Genomic DNA, 26,226 nt, shown 5'->3' with positions numbered 1-26,226 from the left:
ACAAAAATCATTTAATTTAAATAAGTGATGTAGAAACAGCGCGACTTGTTTACTTTAGTTACTTCCACAGCATTATGGGCCAAGCCACAACACTGCGTTGCGGTGTCGCAAAAACAACATCGCACAAAAATACGATATGTTCTCACAGCGCAAAAATGTCATCGAAAATCTCGCTGTCGCGTCGCAAATTTCCACGATGCGTTCTGCGACGTCGTAGATTTTTACGATGCGACGCCGCAACGCACTGTTGTGGCCTGACCTCAACATGGTATCCTCCTACGGGAAAAAGCAGCGGACATTAATGCAATATCGTGCTACAGAAGCGAGCGATACGTTCTATTTATAAGATGTCATCATGTGAATCCTTAAAAGAAAAGTTCAAGGAAATAAATATTCTGACGGTCTCATCTCAATACATCTTGGATAATGTACCATATGTAAGAAAGAACTTAAATAATTTCAAAAAGAAAAGCGACAATCATGTCAGTCTGGCCCCGTGCTGAAGGACTTGTGTTACGGGGACCAGACAACGGAAATATATTTAAGATTTTTGTTATATGATACACATAATATTTAATACACATCCATGACCCAGGAACTTTAAAACCTTTTTTTCCGTCGGCGGAATTCGAACCCGCGACCACCGGCTTGACCTGCCAACAGCCCATTAACTGAGCCACAGACAAAGTAAGGGGGGCCAACAGCCCACTAACTGAGCCACAGACATACCTATGGCGAGGAGCTGCGCGGCGGCGGCGGTGAGTCCGCGCGCGGCGGCGGCCATGAGCGCGGTGCGGCCGCAGCGGGAGTGCGCCGCGTGCAGCGGGACGCCCTCCGACATGAACATGTACACCACCTGGCTGAACGCGTCCTGCGCGACACGACGGTATATATGTACCTATGGCGAGGAGCTGCGCGGCGGCGGCGGTGAGTCCGCGCGCGGCGGCGGCCATGAGCGCGGTGCGGCCGCAGCGGGAGTGCGCCGCGTGCAGCGGGACGCCCTCCGACATGAACATGTACACCACCTGGCTGAACGCGTCCTGTGCATCACAATATATTAATACAAATTTTAATTTTGTTTATCTCGCTAAAACTCAAGAACGGCTGAACAGATTTGGGTAATATTATTCTTGAAATATTTATGGAAGTCCGTAATATATTATATTAGGAGGAAAATGATACGAAGTCACCGGCTCGGGTCGTCATCTAGGAAGGAACAAGGATCAAAATAATAATAATAATAATATCTATGGACACTTCACAGCACGTCAGTCTGGCCCCGTGCTAAGTACCTGAAGGACTTGTGTTACGGGTACCAGACAACGGAAAAATAATTAATACTTTTATACTATACATATATTTAAGTTTTTATTATATGCTTAATACACATATTTAGTACACGTCCATGACCCAGGAAATTAAAACTTTTTGTTCCGTCGGTGGGATTCGAACCCGCGACCCCCGGCTGGAGCTACCAACAGCGGCAACAGCCCACCAACTGAGAAACAGAGGTCGTCTAATATTATAATGTTCTGCTGTTTAGCCGACAAACTACTAGATAATCCTCGTTGTGTACTGACCGCGCTGCCCTCGTTAAAACACTCGTCGAGGAACTCGTCCATGTCGGCCTGCATCTCGGCGTCGAGCGGCTCTCCCCCTCCGCCCGCCTTGCCCCCGCACGTCTCCGTCGCCGCCGTTTTTTGTTCTGGACACAGAGACAAGAAAATAATGTTTAAGGCTAGGTTATTCCAAATTCATGTTTCTAGAATGAGTAATTTTTAAAGAAAGCGTCATTAAAAAAAACTGAAAAATATATACATGTATAGATACATCTTTTAACTAGTGACTTTTATGGTTAGAAACACAATACAAATAATTTTACTCGATAAAAAAAAAACCGAAACAACCTCGATTTTAAAAACATTTTGAGTTTTATAGCACTTACAGGGACTCAATCAAAAAATGATTTGGATAGTTCGATTACTATTAAAATTTTACAGGGAAATGTACGGATACATGTTTAGTTATACTATTTTTTATCTAAGTAAAAAGGTTTTTTCTCCTATTTCGCCCTATCATGGACGCGGCGAGCGTCGTAAGCGTCGTGTACAAGGCCGAAAGTCTTTTCATACATTGACCATAAAATCATCATAATAGGCATGATGACTATTTTTTTTCTTCTTATCGGTAATTGAAGGACACTTAAAAAATAGAAACATCGTTGAAAGAATGACTCTGATAGCTTAAAAATTCACCAAGATATGACAATTCAAATATCCCATAAAAAAGACCTGCCCGGAACGCTCCATACAAAGTGCTACGAAAGACTGACGTCAGTCTTTCGTAGTTTGTACGCATCGGGAGACAACTTTGTTGGACAGGTATATTAAATATTGCGTTTATGAAAGTGGTTTCATAACAAAAGTTGCTTTAAATTGCATAAGTAATCGAATTGTATACAAATATTAAGAAATTTAATTGAAAAAAAATCGACTTGAATTTCCAACTTTAAAGGCGTATAACAAAAAAAATACAAATGCTATCAAGCTGAAATTTTGGGAACACTTATTTTTTACCGTGATTTCTTTATTTTATTAACAAAATTAGCTAATCTTTGACCTTGTCATCATCCCTATTAATAAGTAATAATAATAATATAGTTTACTAGCTGTTGCCCGCGACTTCGTCCGCGTGAATTAGTCCACAAAAATAGCCTATGATCCTTCATGTGGTCTACTTCTTATCTGGGCCAAATAATAGAAAAATTGCTCCAGTAGTTCGTGAGATAAGCCCATTCAAATAATTTCCCCTGTTTTTTTCCACATTTCCCTCTATTTCTTCGCTCCTATTAGTCTTAGCGTGATAAAATATAGCCTATAGTCTTTAATAAGCCATCTATACTAATATTATAAAGCGGAAGAGTTTGTTAGTTTGTTTGTTTGTTTGAACGCGCTGATCTCAGGAACTACTGGTCCGATTTGAAAAATTCTTTCAGTGTTAGATAGCCCATTTATCGAGGAAGGCTATAGGCTATATTTTATCATGCTAAGACTAATAGGAGCGAAAAAATAGAGGAAAGTGTGGAAAAAACGGGGTGAAATTGTTTGAAAGGGCTTATTTGAACACGCTAATCTCAGGAAGTACTGGTCCGATTTGAAAAATTCTTTCAATGTTAGATAGCCCATTTATTGAGAAAGGTTTTAGGCTATATTTTATCACGCTAAGTCTAATAGGAGCGAATAACTAGAGGAAAGTGTGGAAGAACCGGGGTAAATTATTTGAACGCGCTAATCTCAGGAACTACTGGTCCAATTAAAAAAAATCTTTCAGTGTTAGATAGCCCATTTATCGACGAAGGCTTTAAGCTATATTTTATTACGCTAAGACTAATAGAAGTGAAGGAATAGAGGAAAGTGTGGAAAAACGGGGGAATTTATTTGAAAGGGCTTATTTGAACGCGCTAATCTCAGGAACTACTGGTCCGATTTGAAAAATTATTTCAGTGTTAAATAGCCCATTTATCGAGGAACGCTATAGGCTATATTTTATCACGCTAAGACTAATAAAAGCTAAGAAATAGAGGAAAGTGTGAAAAAAAACGGAAATTATTTGAAAGGGCTTATCTAACGAACTACTGGAGCAATGTTTCTGTTATTTGGCACAAATAAGAAGTAGAGTGTAGACCACGTGAAGGATCATAGGCTATTTTTTGTAGAGTAATTTGTCTGTGAAACTTCTAATTTACGCGGGCGAAGCCCGAAATTATATTTCACGTGATCACGACATCACGCGTAAACAGCTGGACCCATTTTGCTGAAATTTGATACTTATATTTATAAAGATGCTTTGAGTCCCGAAAAAGAACATAGGATACATTTTGTCCCGGAAAAATGTACGGTTACTGCACAATATACTTTTATGATTTGCGCGTAAACTATTCAATCTATTTTGATGGAATTTGGTATGGAGATACTTTGAGTCTCAGAAAAGGACAAGGAATAAGTACTAATTTTGTCCCGGAAGATGTACGGTTCCCGCACAATAAACTTTTATGATTATCGCCTAAACCAGGCTTCCCAAACTTATTTGGTTTGTACTGTGACGCCCTTGGGACTTTGTCATTTCTTTATGACGCCCCTCAACCCAGCCCCCAAGAATACTTTCTAATATTAGAACTAGCCTACCCAACATAGGTTTTCATAAAACACTATTTGGACATTTATATTTTTATTAGGAAATAATGACCAAATCAAAACACAAACATAAGCCAGCAAGGCTGGCTAAAGTGAAGGATGCGCTTGCTTTTCTGAGCATAGCTTCTTAAACCGGGGATATAGACTGCCCAGGATGTATGAGAAACATAATGGACGAGGCGTTTACTCGATTTGGTTGTGTTGATATGCAACGCCCTTAGGACAATGTTGTGACGCCCCGGGGCGTCGCGACGCACAGCTAGGCACGCCCTGGCCTAAACTATTTAATATATTTTGATGAAATTTGGCATGGAGATTGGAGATACTAATTTGAATCTGGGACAAGGAATGTTTTTGTCCCGGAAAAATGTGCGGGTCCCACACAATATTATACTTTTCTGATTTGCGCGTAAACGACTCAATCGATGTACGGAAACAACTATAAACTAAGGTCTGTTGCCCGCGACTTCGTCCGCGTGGACTTTGTAGTTGTTCCCGTACATCGATGGAGTCGTTTACGCGCAAATCAGAAAAGTATATTGTGTGTCCCAGATTCAAATTAGTATTTCCAATCTCCATGCCAAATTTCATCAAAATAGATTAAATAATTTAGGCGAGAATCATAAAAGCTTATTGTGCGGGAACCGTATATTTTCCGGGATAAAAAGTATCTCTTGTCCTTTCCCGAGACTGAAAATATCTCCATACCAAATTCTATCAAAATTAGATTGAATAGTTTACACGCAAATCATAAAAGTATTTTGTGCAGTAACCGTACATTTTTCCTGGACAAAAAGTATCCTATGTTCTTTTTCGGGACTCAAAAGTATCTTTATACCAAATTTCAGCAAAATGGGTCCAGCCGTTTACGCGTCATGTCGTGACCACGCGAAATATAACGTTCCGCGCAGCTTCGCCCGCGTAAATTAGATATTTCACAGACATATTAGTCCACAAAAAATAGCTTATGATACTTCACGTGGTCTACTTCTTAGCTGTGCCAAATAACAGAAAAATTGCTCCAGTAGTTCGTGAGATAAGCCCTTTCAAATAATTTCCTCCATTTTTTCCACTTTTCCTCTATTTCTCCGCTCCTATTAGTCTTAGCGTGATAAAATATAGCCTATAGCCTTCCTCGATAACTGGGCTTCCTCGATAACACTGAAAGAATTTCCTGTGATTAGCGCGTGCAAATAAGACCTTTCAAATAATTTCCCCCGTTTTTCCACATATTCATCTATTTCTTAGCTCCCATTAGTCTTAGCGTAATAAAATATAGCCTATAGCTTTTCTGGATAACTGGGCTATCTAACACTGAAATATTTTTTCAAATCGGACCAGTAATTCCTGAGATTAGCTAGTTCAAATATGCCCTTTCAAATAATTTTTCCCGTTTTCCCACATTTTCCTTTATTTCTGCGCCCCTACTAGTTTTAGCGTAATTAAATATAGCCTATAGCCTTCCTCGATAACTGGACTATCTAATACTGAAAGATTTTTTCAAATCGGACCAGTAGTTCCTGAGATTAGCGCGTTCAAATAAGCCCTTTCAAATAATTTCCACCCGTTTTTTTCACATTTTCCTCTATTTCTTCGCTGCTATTAGTATTAGCGTGATAAAATATAGCCTATAGCCTTCCTTGATAAATGGACTATCTAACAGTGAAAGAATTTTTCAAATCGGACCAGTAGTTCCTGAGATTAGCGCGTTCAAACAAACAAACTAACAAACTCTTCCGCTTTACAATATTAAAGTACTAGCGACCCGCCCCGGCTTCGCACGGGTAAAAAATATATAGCCTATGTCACTCACTGAAAAAATGATTAAAATCGATTCAGTAGTTTTTAATCTATACTAATATTATAAAGAGATAAACTTTGTTTGTTTACTCATAGATCTTCTACTACTACTCGACTAAGAGCTGACGACCAAATCAGTCATATAGCTTCAGCTGTGTTAAAACTCCGTTAGCTACTTCCCTGAACAACCCTTTCTGATAATCTGCGTGCTGGCAGGCCGTGGGCGGTGGGTGTGGGAGTGGTGGGGTGGAGAAACATGAAAAAAATATGACTCTCTGTCTGACTGTATGAATCCAGGCTGTATCACAAGGACCGCTATAGATAGACTTCTGAAATTTATATCTATAGCTATCTACTTCTGAAATACGGAACCCTTCGTGCGTGAGTCCGTCTCGCACTTGGCCGGTTATTCTTTATTATCTATGTGAAAAAATTATAAATTAACATTTACCATCGCAAACAATTCGTTCGTCGACTCTCGAGGTGAACGGACGTGTTTCGTGTTGTCTGTTTGAGTAGTGTATTTTTTTGTGCTGTGTACTCTCTGAACATTGGAGCCCCCGCAGGGTGCTGTCTCCTTGGAGCCTTCGCCCCTTCAGGATTGGGACTTCGGACTGTGAGTGTGGCGGCCTCGGTACGAGTTTGCGGTTTTTGAAAGTTGTGAAAAGTTGAAGAGTAGGCGGGGATCGAACCCCGGCCCCTCGTGCGGTGTGCTGTGTTCCGAGCCATTCGACCACTGGATCGTGAGCCGCCGCTGCGAAATTTTCATTCGCTTTCGTATTGCAATCTCTAATATGTCAGCAGATATGAATTGCCACGGTTGTAAAAATACTCTAAGTAAGAGCAACTTCTTGAAATGTAATGGGTGTCACTCAAAATATTGCTACGAATGCCTCAATGTTACAGTAGAGGCAAATAAGCAATTAAATGCCGCTCAACTTGCTTCTCTGCGTTGTCCATTCTGCGAAAATGTTACAAGACGAAAATATAATGATGACGATACCCCTGTGCGTCGCAATCGCAAATACGACTTGTGTGATGAATCCTTGAATGTATCCTTCAGTCAAATAACTACTGGGTCAAATACAAATATTGCTCTTAATATTCCGTCAGGCGCCGAAAAAGGTAGCTAACCTGTTACTTTGGAAAATATAGGGAAGCTCATGGATCAAAAACTTTCTCTTGACTCGTCTTTTATGACCAACTTAAGATCTGTACTTCTAAAGGATATGAAGGACATGGTAGCCGCGGAGGTGGGGCAGGCTATTCAAGCGGTAAAAGCGGACTTTACAGCTACTACCGACTTTATCACAATGGAACAGAACGACATCAAAAAGGATATCGCTGAGAAAAATTCTCGCATAAAACACCTTGAGTCTGAGCTGTCTAAATCCCAAACTACACTGACAAAATTACAAAAACGGTTGTCCACTATGGAAAAAATCTCGCGGGATGTAAATCTCGAAATACATGAGGTCCCTGAAAGTAAATCCGAGAACTTGATAGCATTATTTAAGGGGCTTTGTAAGTGTTTAGATGTTGTTATCTCCGAAAACGATCTTAAGGCATGTCGTCGCGTGGCGAAGATGGACCCCAGCTCTAAGAGACCTCGTAATATCTTGGTCACTCTCTCGTCGCAACGCCTGCGGGATGCACTGATATCGGCAGCTACACGTTTTAACAAGTCCCACCCTAACGATAGGCTGTCTTCTACTCATATCGGTTTGTCTGGCGCTAATTGCAGAATTTATTTGTCTGAACACCTGTCTCCCGAAGTCAAAGAAATACATAACCTGGCCCGTAAATTTTGTAAGGACAATAGTCATAAATTTGTATGGATCCGTTTTGGCAATATTTATATTCGAAAAAATGAAACGAGTCCAGCCATATTAGTTAAAAATGCCGAGATGCTAAATAAACTAGTTTAATATTTTCACTTTTTGTGGTTTCTATGTATAGTTTCTTTTAATTTTTTGCAGTGATTAAAATATATTACCAAAATGTAAACCGAATAAGAAGTAAGCTTACACAATTTCATCTAAATGTATTAAATAGTAATTATGATGTCATTTGCCTGACGGAAACAAATCTTAACAAAAGTGTATTCGATAGTGAAGTAGTTGATTCTCGCTACAATGTCTTTAGACGCGATCGTATAGATACTCTATCGAAAAAAATCGAAGGTGGAGGAGTCTTACTGGCTATCCACAAAAAGTACCATGTAATCCGTCAGGCATCTTGGGATAGTGATATGGAGGATATCTGGATAACTCTTTTGCCTAACTCACACACTGAATCACGCTTCCATTTATGTGTTTGTTATCTGCCACCTGACCTAAGCCATAATCTTCTAGAAAGTTTCTATAACCACTGTCAAAATTTGCTTATTAATTGCTGCCCTGCTGACAACTTCATGCTTGTGGGCGATTTCAACACCCCCGACTACTACACTGCTTGGTGTAATAATACTCTTAATACAGCGATACCTCATACACACAATAAAAAGCTTTACCTTCTAAGCGAATTTTTGTCTTTTTGTAACTTAAAACAGTACAATAATGTCAAAAACTGCAATAATCGTTTTCTTGATTTAGTTTTGTCAAACATGGAGCAGGTAAGTGTTAACGAAGAGCTCGCATTAATCCAAGTGGATAAGCACCATCCCTCAATTCTTATTAGTGTATCTTTACCTAAAATGTCTAAAGAGCTTCGCCAATGTCTCACTGAACGGCTAAATTTTAAAAAACTTAAAATCTGAGTTAAATCGTGTTAATTGGCAGGATATTTTGCGATCTAATGATATTAACTCGTGTACAGATGCCTTTTATGACACACTGTTTAAAATAATAAAAAACCATACTCCTACCGTATCTAACAAAACTTTATCATACCCTATTTGGTATAGTAGAGCTTTAATAAAATGCAACCAAGAAAAAAATAAATATCATAAACTTTACAAAAAATTTTTGGCGGTATGTAAATAGCGTTTCAATACCGAACACTGTCAAATTTGATGGTAAATCGTCATCAAACGGTCAGGAGGTTTGTAATCTTTTTTCCAGTTACTTTGTTTCGGTTTTTGACAGCAATGATGACCTCCAATGTGATTATCACTATTGCACTAGCTCTAACAGCAATTACATACCTGACACGTTGTCCAATCCATACTAATATTATAAATGCGAAAGTATCTCTGTCTGTCTGTCTGTCTGTCTGTCTGTCTGTCTGTCTTGCTTTCACGCCAAAACTACTGAACCGATTGCAATGAAATTTTGTATACAGTTATTCTAGAGTCTGAGAAAGGACATAGGCTACATTTTGATGTGGGAAAATATCTTATTTCCATGAAAATTTCGATGAAAATGAATTCGCATTGCGCGTGGCCAGCGCTCATCCCGGGGGTCCTGGGTTCGAGTCCCGCAGGCGGAACAAAAAGTTTTCAATTTTCCTGGGTCTTGGATGTGTATTAAAATAAAATTTCAAAAATCTTAAACATATTTTATGTATCCATACTAATATTATAAATGCGAAAGTATCTCTGTCTGTCTGTCTGTCTGTCTTGCTTTCACGCCAAAACTACTGAACCGATTGCAATGAAATTTTGTATACAGTTATTCTAGAGTCTGAGAAAGGACATAGGCTACATTTTGATGTGGGAAAATATCTTATTTCCATGAAAATTTTGATTAAAATGAATTCGCATTGCGCGTGGCCAGCGCTCATCCCGGGGGTCCTGGGTTCGAGTCCCGCAGGCGGAACAAAAAGTTTTCAATTTTCCTGGGTCTTGGATGTGTATTAAAATAAAATTTCAAAAATCTTAAACATATTTTATGTATAATATTATAAAAAATCCAGAAATATATCGATGGAATGAACATTTTAGTTCTAATACGATTCAACAGATGGCGTTTTATTTTTTACTTTATTGTAACATAGAACTAATCATACTTATTAGTTAGTATGTTTTTGTTTATAGTTTTTAATACGTTAGAATATGATGTTTAATCCATACTAATCCATACTAATATTATAAATGCGAAAGTATCTCTGTCTGTCTGTCTGTCTGTCTGTCTGTCTGTCTGTCTTGCTTTCACGCCAAAACTACTGAACCGATTGCAATGAAATTTTGTATACAGTTATTCTAGAGTCTGAGAAAGGACATAGGCTACATTTTGATGTGGGAAAATATCTTATTTCCATGAAAATTTCGATGAAAATGAATTCGCATTGCGCGTGGCCAGCGCTCATCCCGGGGGTCCTGGGTTCGAGTCCCGCAGGCGGAACAAAAAGTTTTCAATTTTCCTGGGTCTTGGATGTGTATTAAAATAAAATTTCAAAAATCTTAAACATATTTTATGTATAATATTATAAAAAATCCAGAAATATATCGATGGAATGAACATTTTAGTTCTAATACCATTCAACAGATGGCGTTTTATTTTTTACTTTATTGTAACATAGAACTAATCATACTTATTAGTTAGTATGTTTTTGTTTATAGTTTTTAATACGTAAGAATATGATGTTTAATCCATACTAATATTATAAATGCGAAAGTATCTCTGTCTGTCTGTCTGTCTGTCTGGCTTTCACGCCAAAACTACTGAACCGATTGAAATGAAATTTTGTATACAGTTATTATAGAGTCTGAGAAAGGACATAGGCTACATTTTGATGTGGGAAAATATCTTATTTCCATGAAAATTTCGATGAAAATGAATTCGCATTGCGCGTGGCCAGCGCTCATCCCGGGGGTCCTGGGTTCGAGTCCCGCAGGCGGAACAAAAAGTTTTCAATTTTCCTGGGTCTTGGATGTGTATTAAAATAAAATTACAAAAATCTAAAAACATATTTTATGTATAATACTAGCTGTTGCCCGCGACTTCGTCCGCGTGGACTTCAGTTTATAGCGCGCGATGTCAACAAAATTGGTGTCAAAAGCTTTTATAAAAAAACCCTGGTACCCCTTAAATCAATACAGCTGTGCAGTTTTTTTTTTTTATGATATAAGGGGGCAAACGAGCAAACGGGTCACCTGATGGAAAGCAACTTCCGTCGCCCATGGACACTCGCAGCATCAGAGAGCTGCAGGTGCGTTGCCGGCCTTTTAATAGGGAATAGGGTAATAGGGGAGGGTAGGGAAGGGAAGGGAATAGGGGAGGGTAGGGAAGGGAAGGGAATAGGGGAGGGTATGGAAGGGAATAGGGTAGGGGATTGGGCCTCCGGTAAACTCACTCACTCGGCGAAACACAGCGCTAGCGCTGTTTCACGCCGGTTTTCTGTGAGGACGTGGTATTTCTCCGGTCGAGCCGGCCCATTCGTGCCGAAGCATGGCTCTCCCACGTACCAATGTGTGTGCACACAATAAGTATTTAATTTTTTTTATATTAAACTTTATATTTTATGCCAAATTTTAAAGCTTATTTAGCCCTCCAATTACACAACTTTACCCATAAACTATTTATCATTGATAGATTTAAGGTTACGTCACTGCACAGATAAAGTACTGACTTATTTAATACCGTAGAATAGATATAACCAATGATATTCTATGTTACTAACGTAACTAGATTGGAAGTTTACGGTAGCAACGCGTTGCCACTTCGAAGATGCCTGCAGGCATATCTCACATATATAATGACATAACGAATATATGACTTGACATTGTCTTTTGAACAAAAAAGTGGTTACGCATTTCTGAGAATCTTTTGTAAGACATTGCTACTCTACTCATTGGATATAACAATCGAAAAAAATCGAAACTTAAATGTAAGATGATACCACGTCTTATAGAAAGACTTTTGAGCAAACGTCAGCGCGATGTAGAAGACGCACGGCGCCATCTATTATTTTATTATATAACTTAATTTGAACAAATTTACGCATTTTCACCCCCTTACAACCCTTTTTTCCAGTAAAAACGTAGCCTATGTCCTTTCTCAGGCTTTAGACTATCTGTATACAAAATTTCATTACAATCGGTTTGGTGGTTTTGGCGTTTGGCGTGAAAGCGAGACTGACTGACAGACAGACAGACAGACATACAGAGATACTTTTGGCGTTTGGCGTGAAAGCGAGACTGACAGACAGACAGACAGACAGAGATACTTTCGCATTTACAATGTTAGTATAGATTATGTGCACACTGCACAGCTGTTTTTGGGTATTTTGATTAATTAAGGGCCGCGCTACACCGGAATGGCAGCGGCGAGGCGAGCACTTTCAGCGCTGCCATTCCGGTGTAGCGCGGCCCTAAGAGGGGTACCACTTACCAGGGTTTTAAAAAGTTTTTAAATTTGACACACATTTTGTTGATACCGCGCGCTATAAACTAAAGTCCACGCGGACGAAGTCGCGGGCAACAGCTAGTATATTAATTAAACAAAGTGATATAATATTAAAAATAAAAAAACTAGATACTAATAAAGGTGCTGGACCAGATTTGTTACCCCCTTATTTTATAAAGCTGCTTGTTACGGAGTTATCAATACCTCTAACTATCATTTATAATAAATCTGTAGCCAGTGGAGCTTTCCCTGACCGTTGGAAGACAGCACATATTATCCCAATATTTAAAAGTGGCGATAAGACAGATTGCAGAAATTATCGACCTATAAGTATTCTTTCCTGTTTCGCTAAAATATTTGAGTCTTTAGTCTATGATCATCTTTATAGTCACATGAAACCACTTCTTTCACACAAGCAACACGCTTTTATAAAGGGTCGATCAACTGTCACAAATTTATTGGAGTATAAAAATTATCTCTGCCAAGCTTTTTCCATTGGTGGCCAAGTAGACGCCGTATATACAGATTTTACGAAGGCCTTTGACAAAGTAAATCATCGCCTACTTTGTCGTAAATTAGCGTCCTATGGTATTCATGGAAACTTGTATAGATGGATATGCTCCTATCTAATGAACAGGAATCAACTAGTAGCGTTGAAGGGTTTCATTTCCTCACCAGCCAATGTTACATCGGGAGTACCTCAAGGTTCCCACCTAGGGCCTCTATTATTCGTGATTTTCATAAACGATTTAATACTTGAACTGTCTTGTAATTGTCTATTGTACGCAGATGACCTTAAGATTTTCAGATTGGTATCTAAAAATGAAGACTACTTGGCCCTTCAGCGAGACATTGACAAAATATCAGATTGGTGTAAAGCAAATCGTATGTACTTGAACGTTGGTAAGTTCTCTGTTATTTCATTCACTCAAAAACGTAATAAAATTAACTGGATATATAGCATTGATGGTCAAGCACTTACCCGCGTTCAAGTTGTTAAAGATTTGGGTGTACTTTTTGACGAGAAACTTTCCTTTCGTGCTCATTATGAACACATTATTTGCAAAGCCAATCAAATTCAAGAATTTGTTTTAAGGACAACTAAAGATTTCAAAAAACCTAACAGTTCTCTATATCTATTCTTAACTCTCGTGAGGACTATCTTAGAGTATGGGAGCCCCGTATGGTCTCCTAATTATAAAGTCCACGTAGAGGACATTGAGCGCGTACAAAGGAAATTTGTCAAGGTTCTTTTTTACCGTTATAACCCAGGACGATCTAATTTAAACTATCACGATAGGCTTATTAATCTCAAAATACAGACTCTTGAGAATAGGCGCATCTTCTTTGATCTTCTTTACTTCTATAAAATCATAAATAATTTATTAGACTCACCTAACTTGCTCTCGCATATTAGCTTCAATATTAAATTTAGTGCTCGTAGAGCAAATAACATTAACCTGTTTGCCTTGCAAATATACAAAAATAATATATCCTATTTTAACCCCTTAACACGCATGGCTCGTCAATACAATAATTATTCAAAACAAAATAAAAATTTAGACATTTTTGATAAGCTTCAATCGTTTATAAAGATTGTTAAAGACATCCTCCATATCACCTTAGAAGGTTCCAAATAACCTATTTTTATTGTTCACCTTTTTTTTTTCTTTTTCTTTTTAAATACATAAATTATAAGTATTAGTTAATGAGCTAATGTTATAGTTTAAAAGTATTTTTTTTTTAATAGTGTGCACATATGTTACTTTACAATCCAGGTCATAAACTGTATTTATCATGCTATTTCATTTCGATTGTAATGTGTTTTGTGCATTAAAATAAATAAATAAAAAAAATAAACACTATTAAGTCGCTGAAACTACATTTTTTCCAATTTTTTCCCAACCCTACTACACCCACACCCACCGCCCACGGCCTGCCAGCACGCAAATTATCAGAAAGGGTTGTTCAGGGAAGTAGCAAACGGAGTTTTAATACAGCTGAACCTAATTTTTTTTTCTTTTTTTCCCCACACCCACCGCAGTACGGCCTGTCAGCATTTATGCAGATTATCAGAAAAGGTTCTTCAGGGAAGTAGCTAACGAAGTTTTAACACAGCTGAAGCTGATTTGGTCGTCAACTCTCCGTCGATACTACTGATAGATCTACATTACTACTCAATAGTCAATACTCTGAATAGATCTAAACTCCTCTGCCGCGAGCGCACCCCCGACCCCGCCTTGGTAGCAGCGCCCACTTCAAAACGGGCGTAAATCGCAATATATTAATTTCGCCATAACTTCTAAACCAAACGTCCAATTTTAATCAATCAAAGACTAAATATTGTCTACATAAACTGTACTTAGAGATGAAATAATTTATTTTGATAAGGATTATTAGCATGAGTAAAATAAATGCGTTTAAATGTAGTCCAAAAAAATTAAGATTTTTAAATAAAAAAAATGGTTGTTGTGCCTCACTTGACATAGATAGGTATAGTGTGTCGCCGAGATTTTTGTAGATATTTATAAGATCTACATTTATTTAGAACATTGTATGGTTCTATCTTTTATAGGTTAGGCAGCGTACGCAAAATAAGTAAATTTTCTGGTTGTTTCCGAAAAACTGAAATATTTTACGGAACCCTATATTTTACAAAATAAAAAGTAGCCTATGTTACTTGTAAGTAATGTAGCTTTCGAATGGTGAAAGAATTTTTAAAATCGGTCCAGTAGTTTTTGAGCCTATTCATTACAATTAAACAAACAAACAAACAAACAAACAAAGTTTACCTCTTTATAATATTATAGTATAGAAGTATAGATAGATATTATAATATTACTAGATGTTCCGCGCGGCTTCGCCCGCGTAATTTAGGAATGTCACGGAAACCGTACATTTTTCCGCAAAAAAGAGACCATTGTCCTTTCACGTGGTCTATTCTTTCATGTGTGCCAAATAACAAAAATTGCTCCAGTACAAATAAGCCCTTTCAAATAATTTCCCCCATTTTTTCACACTTTCCTCTATTTCTTCGCTCCTATTAGTTTTAGCGTGATAAAATATAGCCAATAGCCTTTCTCAATAAGTAGGCTATCTAACACCAAAAGATTTCTTTTAATCGGACCAGTAGTTTCTGAGATTAGCGCGTTCAAATAAGCCATTTCAAATAATTTCTCCCGTATTTCCACACTTTCCTCTATTTCTTCGCTCTTATTAGCCTTAGCGCGATAAAATATAGCCTATAGCCTTCCTCGATAAATGGGCTATCTAACACTGAAAGAATTTTTCTAATCGGACCAGTAGTTCCTGAGATTAGCGCGTTCAAACAAACAAACAAACAAACTAACTAACAAACTCTCAGAATTATAATATTAGCATAGATAGATAATATTATATACGAACTTTGCCCGCGGCTTCGCTCGCGTTAAGAAGTATTATTATTTGAACTACTATTATATAATATACTATTTGAAACCCTTGGGGTTGGAATTTATCAAAATCCTTTCTTAGCGGATGCCTACGTCATAACATCTACCTGCATGCCAAATTTCAGCCCGATCCGTCCAGTGGTTTGGGCTGTGCGTTGATAGATCACTATGTCAATCAGTCAGTCAGTCACCTTTGAGTTTTATATATATATATATATATAGATTTGCAACTACATACATACATGGTGCAGATTAACATAATAACTAGTTATTTGACCGAGCTTCGCTCGGTATTCGATAAAACACGAATAAAATGTCATTTTCTAAAAATTATTTATTAAGAAATTAATAAATTAATTATTAAGAAACCCCCTATATATTAAATTTCATGAAAATCGTTGGAGCCTATTCCGAGATTCCAATTATATATATACAAGAATTGCTCGTTTAAAGATATCTTTACTTAATATTATAAATGCGAAAGTATCTCTGTCTATCTGTCTGTCTGTCTCGCTTTCACGCCAAAACTACTGAACCGATTGCAATGAAATTTTGTACACAGTTATTCTAGAGTCTGAGAAAGGACAGGCTACATTTTGATGTGGGAAAATATCTTATTTCCATGAAAATATCGATGAAAATTAAGTCGCATTGCGCGTGGCCAGCGCTCATCCCGGGGGTCCTGGGTTCGAGTCCCGCAGGCGGAACAAAAAGTTTTCAATGTTCCTAGGTCTTGGATGTGTATTAAAATAATATTTCAAAAATCTTAAATATATTTTATGTATAATATTATAAAAAATCCAGAAATATATCGATGCAATGAACATTTTAGTTCTAATACGATTCAACAGATGCCGTTTTATTTTTTACTTCATTTTAACATAGAACTAATCATACTTATTAGTTATTATGTTTTTGTTTATAGTTTTTAATACGTTAGAATATTATGTTTAATAATATTATCACTTGGTATAATAATAATCAATCTATCTTATCTCATAGAACTCCTACTGCATTTCTAAGGAGTTCGAGTGTACCGTGTTGGCCTATATTCCATCCAGAAAATATATCAATGCAATCAACATTTTAATTCTAATATATGAAAACAGATGGCGTTTTATTTTTTACTTTATTATTGTAACAGAACTAATCATACCTACTTTACTATATAATATTGTTTTTATTCATAACTAGCTGTTATCCGCGACTTCGTCCGCGTGGACTTTAGTTTATAGCGCGCGGTGTCAACAAAATTTGTGTCAAATTTAAAAACTTTTTAAAACCCTGGTAAGTGGTACCCCTCTTAGGGCCGCGCTACACCTTAATGGCAGCGCTGAAAGTGTTCGCCTCGCCGCTGCCATTCCGGTGTAGCGCGGCCCTTAATTAATCAAAATACCCAAAAACAGCTGTGCAGTGTGCACATAATCTATACTAATATTATAAATGCGAAAGTATCTCTGTCTGTCTGTCAGTCTCGCTTTCACGCCAAACGCCAAAACTACCGAACCGATTATAATGAAATTTTGTATACAGATAGTCTAAAGCCTGAGAAAGGACATAGGCTACTTTTTTACTGGAAAAAAGGGTTGTAAGGGTCGTAAATTTGTTCAAAAAATTCATAATAGATGGCGCCGTGCGTCTTCTACATCGCGCTGACGCTTGCTCAAAAGTCTTTCTATAAGAGGTGGTATCATCTTACATTTAAGTCTCGATTTTTTTCGATTGTTATATCTATTCTACGGTATTAAATAACTCAGTACTTTATCTGTGCAGGCAGTGACGTAACCTTAAGACCAAATTTCACCAACGACTGTTAAAGTTAATGCTCGAATTAGAGAAGACAGGACATTTTAACAAGCTATTAACACTAACAGCTTGTTAAAATGCTATGTTTATGGGTAAAGTTGTGTTATTGGGGGGCTAAATAAGCTTTAAAATTTGGCATAAAATATAAAGTTTAATATAAAAAATTAAGTACTTATTGTGTGCACACTGCACAGCTGTATTGATTTATGGGGTACCAGGGTTTTTTTATAAAAGCTTTTGACACCAATTTTGTTGACATCGCGCGCTATAAACTGAAGTCCACGCGGACGAAGTCGCGGGCAACAGCTAGTAAGATATATAATTAAAATTAGCAGCCGCAAATTGGCTCATGCTCGGCATGTGCTGGTACACCCAGGGGCATATTCAGCGCCGGTCTGCCACAAGAGCCATATTCGGTGACGACATGGATGTCATTATAAACCAAGTAACTAATTCATTCATTTACCGTATTATATTTTTTATTGTATTTTATATTTTTTTCTGTTTTGCATGTGTTGTGTGGTGACAAAATAAAAGTATTATTATTATACAAGGGGAGTGGACGTGAGGTACCTTCGAGATGTCCGTAGTAGGAGGAGTCCGGGGCGGCGGCGGCGGCGCGCAGGTCGCGCTCGGCGCGGCGCATGGCGGCGCTGCGGTACCCCGTCAGCCGCAGCACGTCCTCCAGGTAGTAGCGCTACGCACACATACACATACAGTTACTACATATTCACAAATTGCGCAAAACCGATCGGACGAAACAGACTTAATAGATTGGATCCTAAGAACAGGGACATACAAATAAACAATAATTAATCAATTGATCACTAAGAATTAGGAAATAGTTTGATACCTAAAAATCGAAACTGTTCCAAAATAAACTAAATTAGGTTTTATGTTAGTTTTTTCTATAATAATAGATTTATTACAGTAACTAATTGTTATTTGTTACAATGAATTATAAGATGTACCCCTAAAGACAGAGAGACCGACCCAGATGTCCGTCCAATGTACTGATCGTCTTTTCTTTACTTCAATCAATACAATTTCCGAGTCTCTCCGAGTCGAGAGCGAAACTCATAAGAACATAGACATCATTAAGACCAGTCTTTCCCAAAGTGGGCGATAATGCCCCCTTGTGGACGCTGGAGGTCTAGGTGTGGGACCCAGAAAAAAATGGGGGCGTTGTGTAGAGGCTTGGGGGTGATCTATTTCATCTGGATGCATTTAAAATTGAAACAAAAGGCGCTAAAACATAATTTGTTTACAAAGTGGGCAGTAGACAAAACAAGTTTGGGAATCCCTGATTTAGACTAATGCGTTATATAATTAATTACATATTAAAGGTTAGGTCTGATATTATGATACATTACACGCCAACTGTTCGTTAGTACGGGAACCTAACGTATGTTATACACAATACACTGATAATTGAAAAAGTATGTCATAGTGAGCACTGAGCACCTGCACGTCGAACAGCCGGCCGGGGACGTTGAGGACGGGGCAGTCGTTGAAGTACCGCGAGAATATCGCCGTGTCCATCGTCGCCGACATCAGGATCAGCTGACAACAACAAACACGAAACTACTCATTTTACTTCTAATACCATTTTATAAGTTACTTCTTTGCTTTTTACCACTTCTCTAATATTGGGGTGCAGTGGCTGCTTAAAGTGATCGCATATTTATCAGCAAGCACGCGCCAAACGCGCCACATTTCGTGTGCTATACCGTATACGGCGCGTACGGGGCTGACAAATGTGCGATCAACTTTATGGCTCATAGACTATATTATCCGAAGAATGTATTATCTGGCAAAGAAAAATTCGCACATCCTTCACCAAGAATATTGATTCGCCTTTAGCACTGTAAATAATATTATGTTACATACAAATAAATAATAATACTATTTATGACTCATATATTCTTTATAACTTTATACTTTTTTAATCTCTTATACAAAAGATGGACAGATGACATCACAAAAATAGCAGGGAAAAGCTGGATGCAAACTGCTAAAGACAGAGACAGGTGGAAAGAAATGGAGTAGGCTTTTACCCAGAATGGCACCCACGTAGCAATGGAACAAATAAACTATCAAGAAAAATATAATTAATAACAGTCTGCACTTGTACGATCCATCATCCATATCGTACATCAATTAACAGTTTTAGGGTTTTTAAGGAGTCAGCGTTTAGGACGCGCTCGCGTAATTACTTAATCCCACCAAAAACATTTTCATGTAAAAATGTTTCCAAGATGAGAACATAATAATATTATAGTTCGTCGTGTCAAAAAGTAGTGAGATCTCATAATATGTAGAGCCAAGTTTCTAACCTTACATACTCAACCCTAAATCTAAAAACCTTAATTTTACTCTAAAGCACGGCAAAATATTTGATAGTAATATTATAATGTGTCAGCCGCACGAGAAGAATCTAAAAACTCTACACATTACTCAAAATCGGTGGCAGAGTTTTTGACACGACGAACTATAATATTATTATGTTCTCATCTTGGCAACATTTTTACATGAAAATGTTTTTGGTGGGATTTCATTTCTTGTTGTGAGCTGGTTTACGTTGTTTTTTCTTTTAGTTCATTTTTTAGGGTTCCGTACCCATAGGGTAAAAACGGCAGCCTATTACTGAGACTTCGATGTCTGTCCGTTTGTGTCTCCAGGCTGTATCTCAAGAACCGCTATAGCTAGACTTCTGAAATTTTCACAGATTGTGTATTTTTTGGTGTATTTCTTTTAGGTTGCCGTACCCAGAGGGTAAAAACGGGACCCTATTACTGAGACTTCGATGTCTGTCCGCTGTCTGTCTGTCCGTCTGTCTGTATGTCTATCTGTCTCTAGGATGCATCTCAAGAACGGTAGAACTAGAGTGTTGAAATTTTCATCGATTATTTATTTCTGTTGCCGCTATAGCAATAAATACTAAAAACAAAACTAATTTAATATACTCATACAACAAACGTGATTTTGTGCTATTTTTTCCTTTTGATAATAATAGATGTCGCTGCTGGTCGTCTACATCGCGATATAGCTTGCACGAACACTCTAATCGACAAAAGATGTCGCTGTTTTTTTTTTTTTTTTTTTTTTTTTATTTATAAAATTGGGGCCGTCTATAGGCTGTTCGTCCATATCCTTTTTTTGTTATTTTATTATTTAGATTTTTCGCACCAAGATGTCGCTGTTGGGCACCTACATCGCACTATTGATGACGCGAAGATGTTTGGTATAGCCGTTTTACGTTTAACTTTCAAAGCAACTTTTTTTTTTCAATTAACCGTAAACCGATGTTTGCATTAAAAATATATTTTAAGACCTACTATACTAATAATTATCCTAAAATTCCTAATCAATCTGTTTCAAGTTTAAGTAAACTTGAAATATATTGATAGTTAAGTAACTAATTATTATTATTATAATTAATGAAATATTCTTATTAATTAAATACTTGCAAAGAAATGCTAGCACTACGACAATTATTTCAACTTACGTACCCAAAGGGTAAAAACGGGACCCTATTACTAAGACTTCGTTGTCTTTCCGTCTATCCGTCTGTCAGTCTCTAGCTATAACTCAAGAACGGTAATAGCTAGAGAGTTGAAATTTTCACAGATTATGTATATCTTTTGCCGCTGTAACAAAAAATACTAAAAATAAATTTCATAAAAAAAACTACTTAGGTCCCCAATTTGCATAGGAATCAATTTCTCTGATAGTATATCATATATTTTTTTTTGAATTATCATGCCCCTACTTTAGAAGTTAGAGGGGGGGTCCCACATTTTACCACTTTGGAAGAGTCTCTCTCGCAAACTATTCAAGTTAGAAAAAAATGATAGAAACCTCAATATGATTTTTGAAGACCTATCCCATACCCCACACGTATAGGTTAAATGAAAAAAATTTTTTTTTTGTTTCAGTTGTACCTATGGGGACCCCTAAAATTTTTAATAATTTTTCCATTTTTATATCAAAATCTTAATGCGGTTCACAGACTACATCTACGTACTAATTTTCAATATTATATCTCTTATATTTTCAGAGAAAAGTGGCTGTGACATACGGACGGACGGACAGACAGACAGACATGACGAATCTATAAGGGTTCCGTTTTTTGCCATTTGGCTAGGGAACCCTAAAAAAGATGGGCCGGAGCCCGGAGCGCAAGACCGGTGACTACATCAGGAAGAGACTGGAAACCCTGGATCAATACTGGCAGGAGTTTCAAAATAGCCACGTCAAGCTATGTGGTTATAGCGACAAGCCTCACGATTATTTCGTGACCGACCAGTTCGAGTCAACCAAAGAGCGCTACGGGCACATCCGGTCGGTCATCGTCAACTATCAAGCACGGGACGCCAAGCCGAGTACATCTGCTCCGGCCAGCGACTCCGTTGGGCGGCGCGTCGACGCGCACCTCGTCTCCAGCAGCAAGGCCAGACGCCGGGCACGAGGGAGAATATCAGGTAACTTTCAGGGCTCAGGGCGTCAACAGCAGGACTGACGAGTAGCTCAAGAAGCAAGCGAGCAACTTCAGGGCTCCACAGAGAAAGGTAACTAGTGTTAACTTATATACGTAGTTAGATAAATGGGAGCTAGATGACATACTGAAAACTTTACAATCTCGTTGGTCGGTAATCCATACTAATATTATAAATGCGAAAGTATCTCTGTTTGTCTGTCTGTTTGTCAGTCTTCACGCCAAACGCCAAAACTACCGAACCGATTGTAATGAAATTTTGTATACAGATAGTCTAAAGCCTGAGAAAGGACATAGGCTACTTTTTTACTGGAAAAAAGGGTTGTAAGGGGGTGAAAATGCGTAAATTTGTTCAAATTAAGTTAGTTCCAAAAATTCATAATAGATGGCGCCGTGCGTCTTCTACGTCGCGCTGACGCTTGCTCAAAAGTCTTTCTATAAGAGGTGGTATCATCTTACATTTAAGTTTCGATTTCTTTCGATTGTTATATCTTTTCTACGGAATTAAATAACTCAGTACTTTATCTGTGCAGTGACGTAACCTTAAACCTATCAATGATAAATAGTTTATGGGTAAAGTTGTGTAATTGGGGGGCTAAATAAGCTTTAAAATTTGGCATAAAATATAAAGTTTAATATAAAAAAATGAAATACTTATTGTGTGCACACTGCACAGCTGTATTGATTTAAGGGGTACCAGGGTTTTTTTATAAAAGCTTTTGACACCAATTTTGTTGATATCACGCTTTATAAACTGAAGTCCACGCGGACGAAGTCGCGGGCAACAGCTAGTTGATTATAAATACATCTTGAGATAGATAGTGAGCTAGAGTGTAAAAATAAAGAATATGATTCAATATTTTATCATTATGAGCAATTGTACGAAGACATCAAGAGGTCTATCAATAGGAAAATCAGGTCAATGTATCATTGGAAGAAGTCGACTCCGCAGATGGAGTTGCCTACTTTTAGCGGAAGTTTCCTGCAGTGGACGTCATTCAAGGACTTGTTTACGGAAGCTATCCACACCAACGCATCTTTATCAGGCGCGCAGAAGATGCAATTTTTAAAGGGCAAGCTCCGAGGTGAAGCTGAGTGTTTAGTTCAACATTAGAGGGAGGGAGGGAGAGATTAAATAATAGGTATAATAATAGGAAACTAATTTTTACGTCGCATATCAATACTTTAATGAATATCCCAGTGTCACAGCAAGCATCGTTAGGACATGGTTAGGAGCATAGGCATAATATATACTGTCGTATAGACCACCTGACAAGCCGAAAATGCGTGACCATTTTCGATCTGTCAATGTGTGCGTGTGCTAGTGATGTATATTTTACTATCGATAGTATAGTATTTTGCTATTGATAGTATAGTCCGTTCGAGTTATTTTACCTGAGTTTCTATAAGAAATAAATAATATGCAACTTTGACAGATTTGTATTTCAAATTAGGTATCATAAATTTTAATTGGCAAAAAAAAGGTGACGATTGAAAAGTAGATACACATTTTCTTTTGGAATGATTTTTCAATCGTCGGATATGTTATGACATGAGGTTCTTATAGGGGTAAATAATATACACATAACACATTATAAAGTTACTTAATCTATCTGGTAAATCAGCCCTTACATTGAAAGTAAACGTTGAAAATAAATAACACACATAGTATATTATATTTTATTCTTAAATTAAATACATATCATAAAATATCATAATATTTTTTATTACAATTATTTTTAACCGACTTCCAAACAGGAGGAGTCTAGACGTTCGGCTGTGGATATATTTTTTATGTATGTTCAACGATTACTCCGCCGTTTATGAACCGATTTTCAAAATTTTTCTTTTGTTGTACATTGTATTGTTCCGAGTAGGTATCATGTTCACAAAAGTGGTGGTCTGGTGATGGACACCATGAGAAATCGAGGTGACTCCTTGATATTCAAATGCAAATAAAACATATTATGGTCCCAGAAAACGTTCAAAATCTTTCGATTAATAAATTTAAAAAAGTAGTCAAAGAACGTTTTGTGCCAAAGCCTATTATAAGGTCAATGATTTCATAAACGATGGCACATCTTGGGAGTAGAATGCTGAATGACTGCTTGCAAGGCTACTTCTACATTACTTAAAATTATTATGTATCTATCTATGTTTACATTGTATAATTTTTAGTTACAGCATTGTAAATTTTATTTTAAAAGATTATTTTTTTTCTCACTTTTTTTGGTAAAAAGTGGGCCCCGTGCGAGTTTCTTACGCCGGTTCTTCTCGTCGGCTTAGTTCTCAAACCGGTGGTAGGCACCATGTATTCTGAAAATATATTTTATTTTAGATTTGTTCAGAAATAAAGCAATTTTGATTTTGATTTTTTAAAACACCAACTGTAAGTATAGAAAACCTTAAGGACAGCTAAAAAGAGTAAAATTATCATTTTTTAAACAAAAAATTAAAACCGACTTGCAAGGTAATGACAATAGTAATATTATACTTAAATGAACTAAAAAGTATTAAATAATTCTTATTCTGTACTCAGTATTAATTCTGTTCTCAATCTTCATTATTTTGCAATCGGTACCAGCTAACCTAATCGCCAGTTCTCTGACAGAATAGGTATAACAGCAACTTATATACTTAGGACTGATACCGACTTCAAAATTATGAAGATTGAGTACAGAATAAGGATTATTTAATACTGTTACGTGCTAGGGTTCGAGGATTTGGAGAGAAAGACCTGGTGACTCTCTTGAAGACTTTATTAACACTGCACTAAACACTAGGTCACAACACTTAGCACTAAGTCCAAACACAAATCACTAGGTCCAATCACTAAGCACTATCACTGTCCTAGGTCGTAGCCAAGTCGCAGGTTTCACTGGTTCACTCACTATTGATCACTCCGAAATCGCCTCGAAGATCGCTCGAAAGGAACTGACTTGCCGGGCCTGCCTGCGGCTCTTTTTATATGGCGAGACGAATTCCAGAAATTTCCCGATTCACGTAAACAAGTAAACAACCGTGGGAAATTTCTAGGCGGCTCGGGCATGTACCACAATAAAACTGCCGTCCTTGCGATAAGTGCAGTAAGTTGAATTTAATTTAGACCTTATGGACTCAGTCATAAGGTCTAAATTCAAACACGCTAACAAATAAAGGGTAAACACGTAAACAAACATTGGACCTTTTTAGAAGGTTCGAGTATGTACTTGCGCACCACGTGTCCGTATACCATGTACCGTAACACTACTCCCCTCTTAGAGATGCTCGTCCCGAGCATCATTGTTACTGCCATGGTATCGCGCCAGACGGTCTATGTGTACCACTTTGAATGTCCCTCTTGGTTGCTTTTGAATCCTGTAAGTCACGTCGTTCAATCGGGTAACCACTTTGTATGGGCCGTCCCACTTGGTCTGCAACTTTGGAGATTTGCCTTTTCGGCGAGTTGGGTTATGCAGCCACACCAGTGACCCTTCTTCGAAGCCGCTTGTATTCGATTTCCGGTCGTATCTGGTCTTCATGTTCTCACTTGACTGTAACCCATTTTCCCGAACCATGGCGCGTATATAGCGCATCTTTTCCCTTAAATCGCAGACATAATCTGGTACGGTCTTTGGTCCTTCCGGTGATCCTCCTGTCAAGAGGTCTACTGGTACTCGCAGTTCTCTACCGTAATTGACATACGCCGGGGTAGCTTTTATGCTCTCATGCTCGGCGGTACGGTACGACAGAAGGAAGAGCGGTATATACTTGTCCCAGTCCTTTTGTTTGTCATCTACCAATTTCGCCAAATGCCTCTCAAGGGTCTGGTTAAATCTCTCAACCATTCCATCAGACTGTGGATGGTACGTGGTGGTCCTCGTTTTATGCATTCCCAAAATTCTGCACACTTCCTGGAAGACCTGCGATTCGAAATTCCTGCCCTGATCGGAATGGATTTCTAGAGGCACACCAAAGCGAGATATTACTTCTTCGACTAATTTAGAAGCGACTGTTGTAGCTTCTTGGTTTGGTATGGCGAACACTTCGGGCCATTTGGTGAAGTAATCCATGACGACCATGAAATACTTGTTTCCCGATTCCGTCACGGGAAATGGCCCAGCTACGTCAACTGCGATTCGTTCCCACGGTGCGCCAACGTTATACAAGCGTAGGCTCCCACGGCTCCTTGTCTGTGGTCCCTTCACTGCAGCGCAAGTAGTGCATTCGCG

General features: G+C 37.9%; 1 protein-coding gene across 1 annotated transcript in view; it reads right to left on the bottom strand.

Moving 5' to 3' along the window:
- The window catches only part of LOC121734491 (3'-5' RNA helicase YTHDC2-like), a 49,487-nt gene that overhangs the window by 9,126 nt on the left and 14,135 nt on the right, over nucleotides 1–26,226 (bottom strand). The window contains exons 6-9 of the mRNA XM_042125103.1: nucleotides 18,982–19,080; nucleotides 18,091–18,214; nucleotides 1,581–1,705; nucleotides 899–1,040 (exon numbers count right to left, since the gene is read on the bottom strand). Coding sequence (XP_041981037.1) covers nucleotides 899–1,040; nucleotides 1,581–1,705; nucleotides 18,091–18,214; nucleotides 18,982–19,080 — 490 coding nt within the window. The remainder of the gene's footprint in view (nucleotides 1–898; nucleotides 1,041–1,580; nucleotides 1,706–18,090; nucleotides 18,215–18,981; nucleotides 19,081–26,226) is intronic.

Source organism: Aricia agestis, chromosome 15, assembly GCF_905147365.1.
Source record: "Aricia agestis chromosome 15, ilAriAges1.1, whole genome shotgun sequence".
Taxonomy (NCBI): domain Eukaryota; kingdom Metazoa; phylum Arthropoda; class Insecta; order Lepidoptera; family Lycaenidae; genus Aricia; species Aricia agestis.
This window is presented reverse-complemented; position numbering and strand designations above follow the sequence as displayed.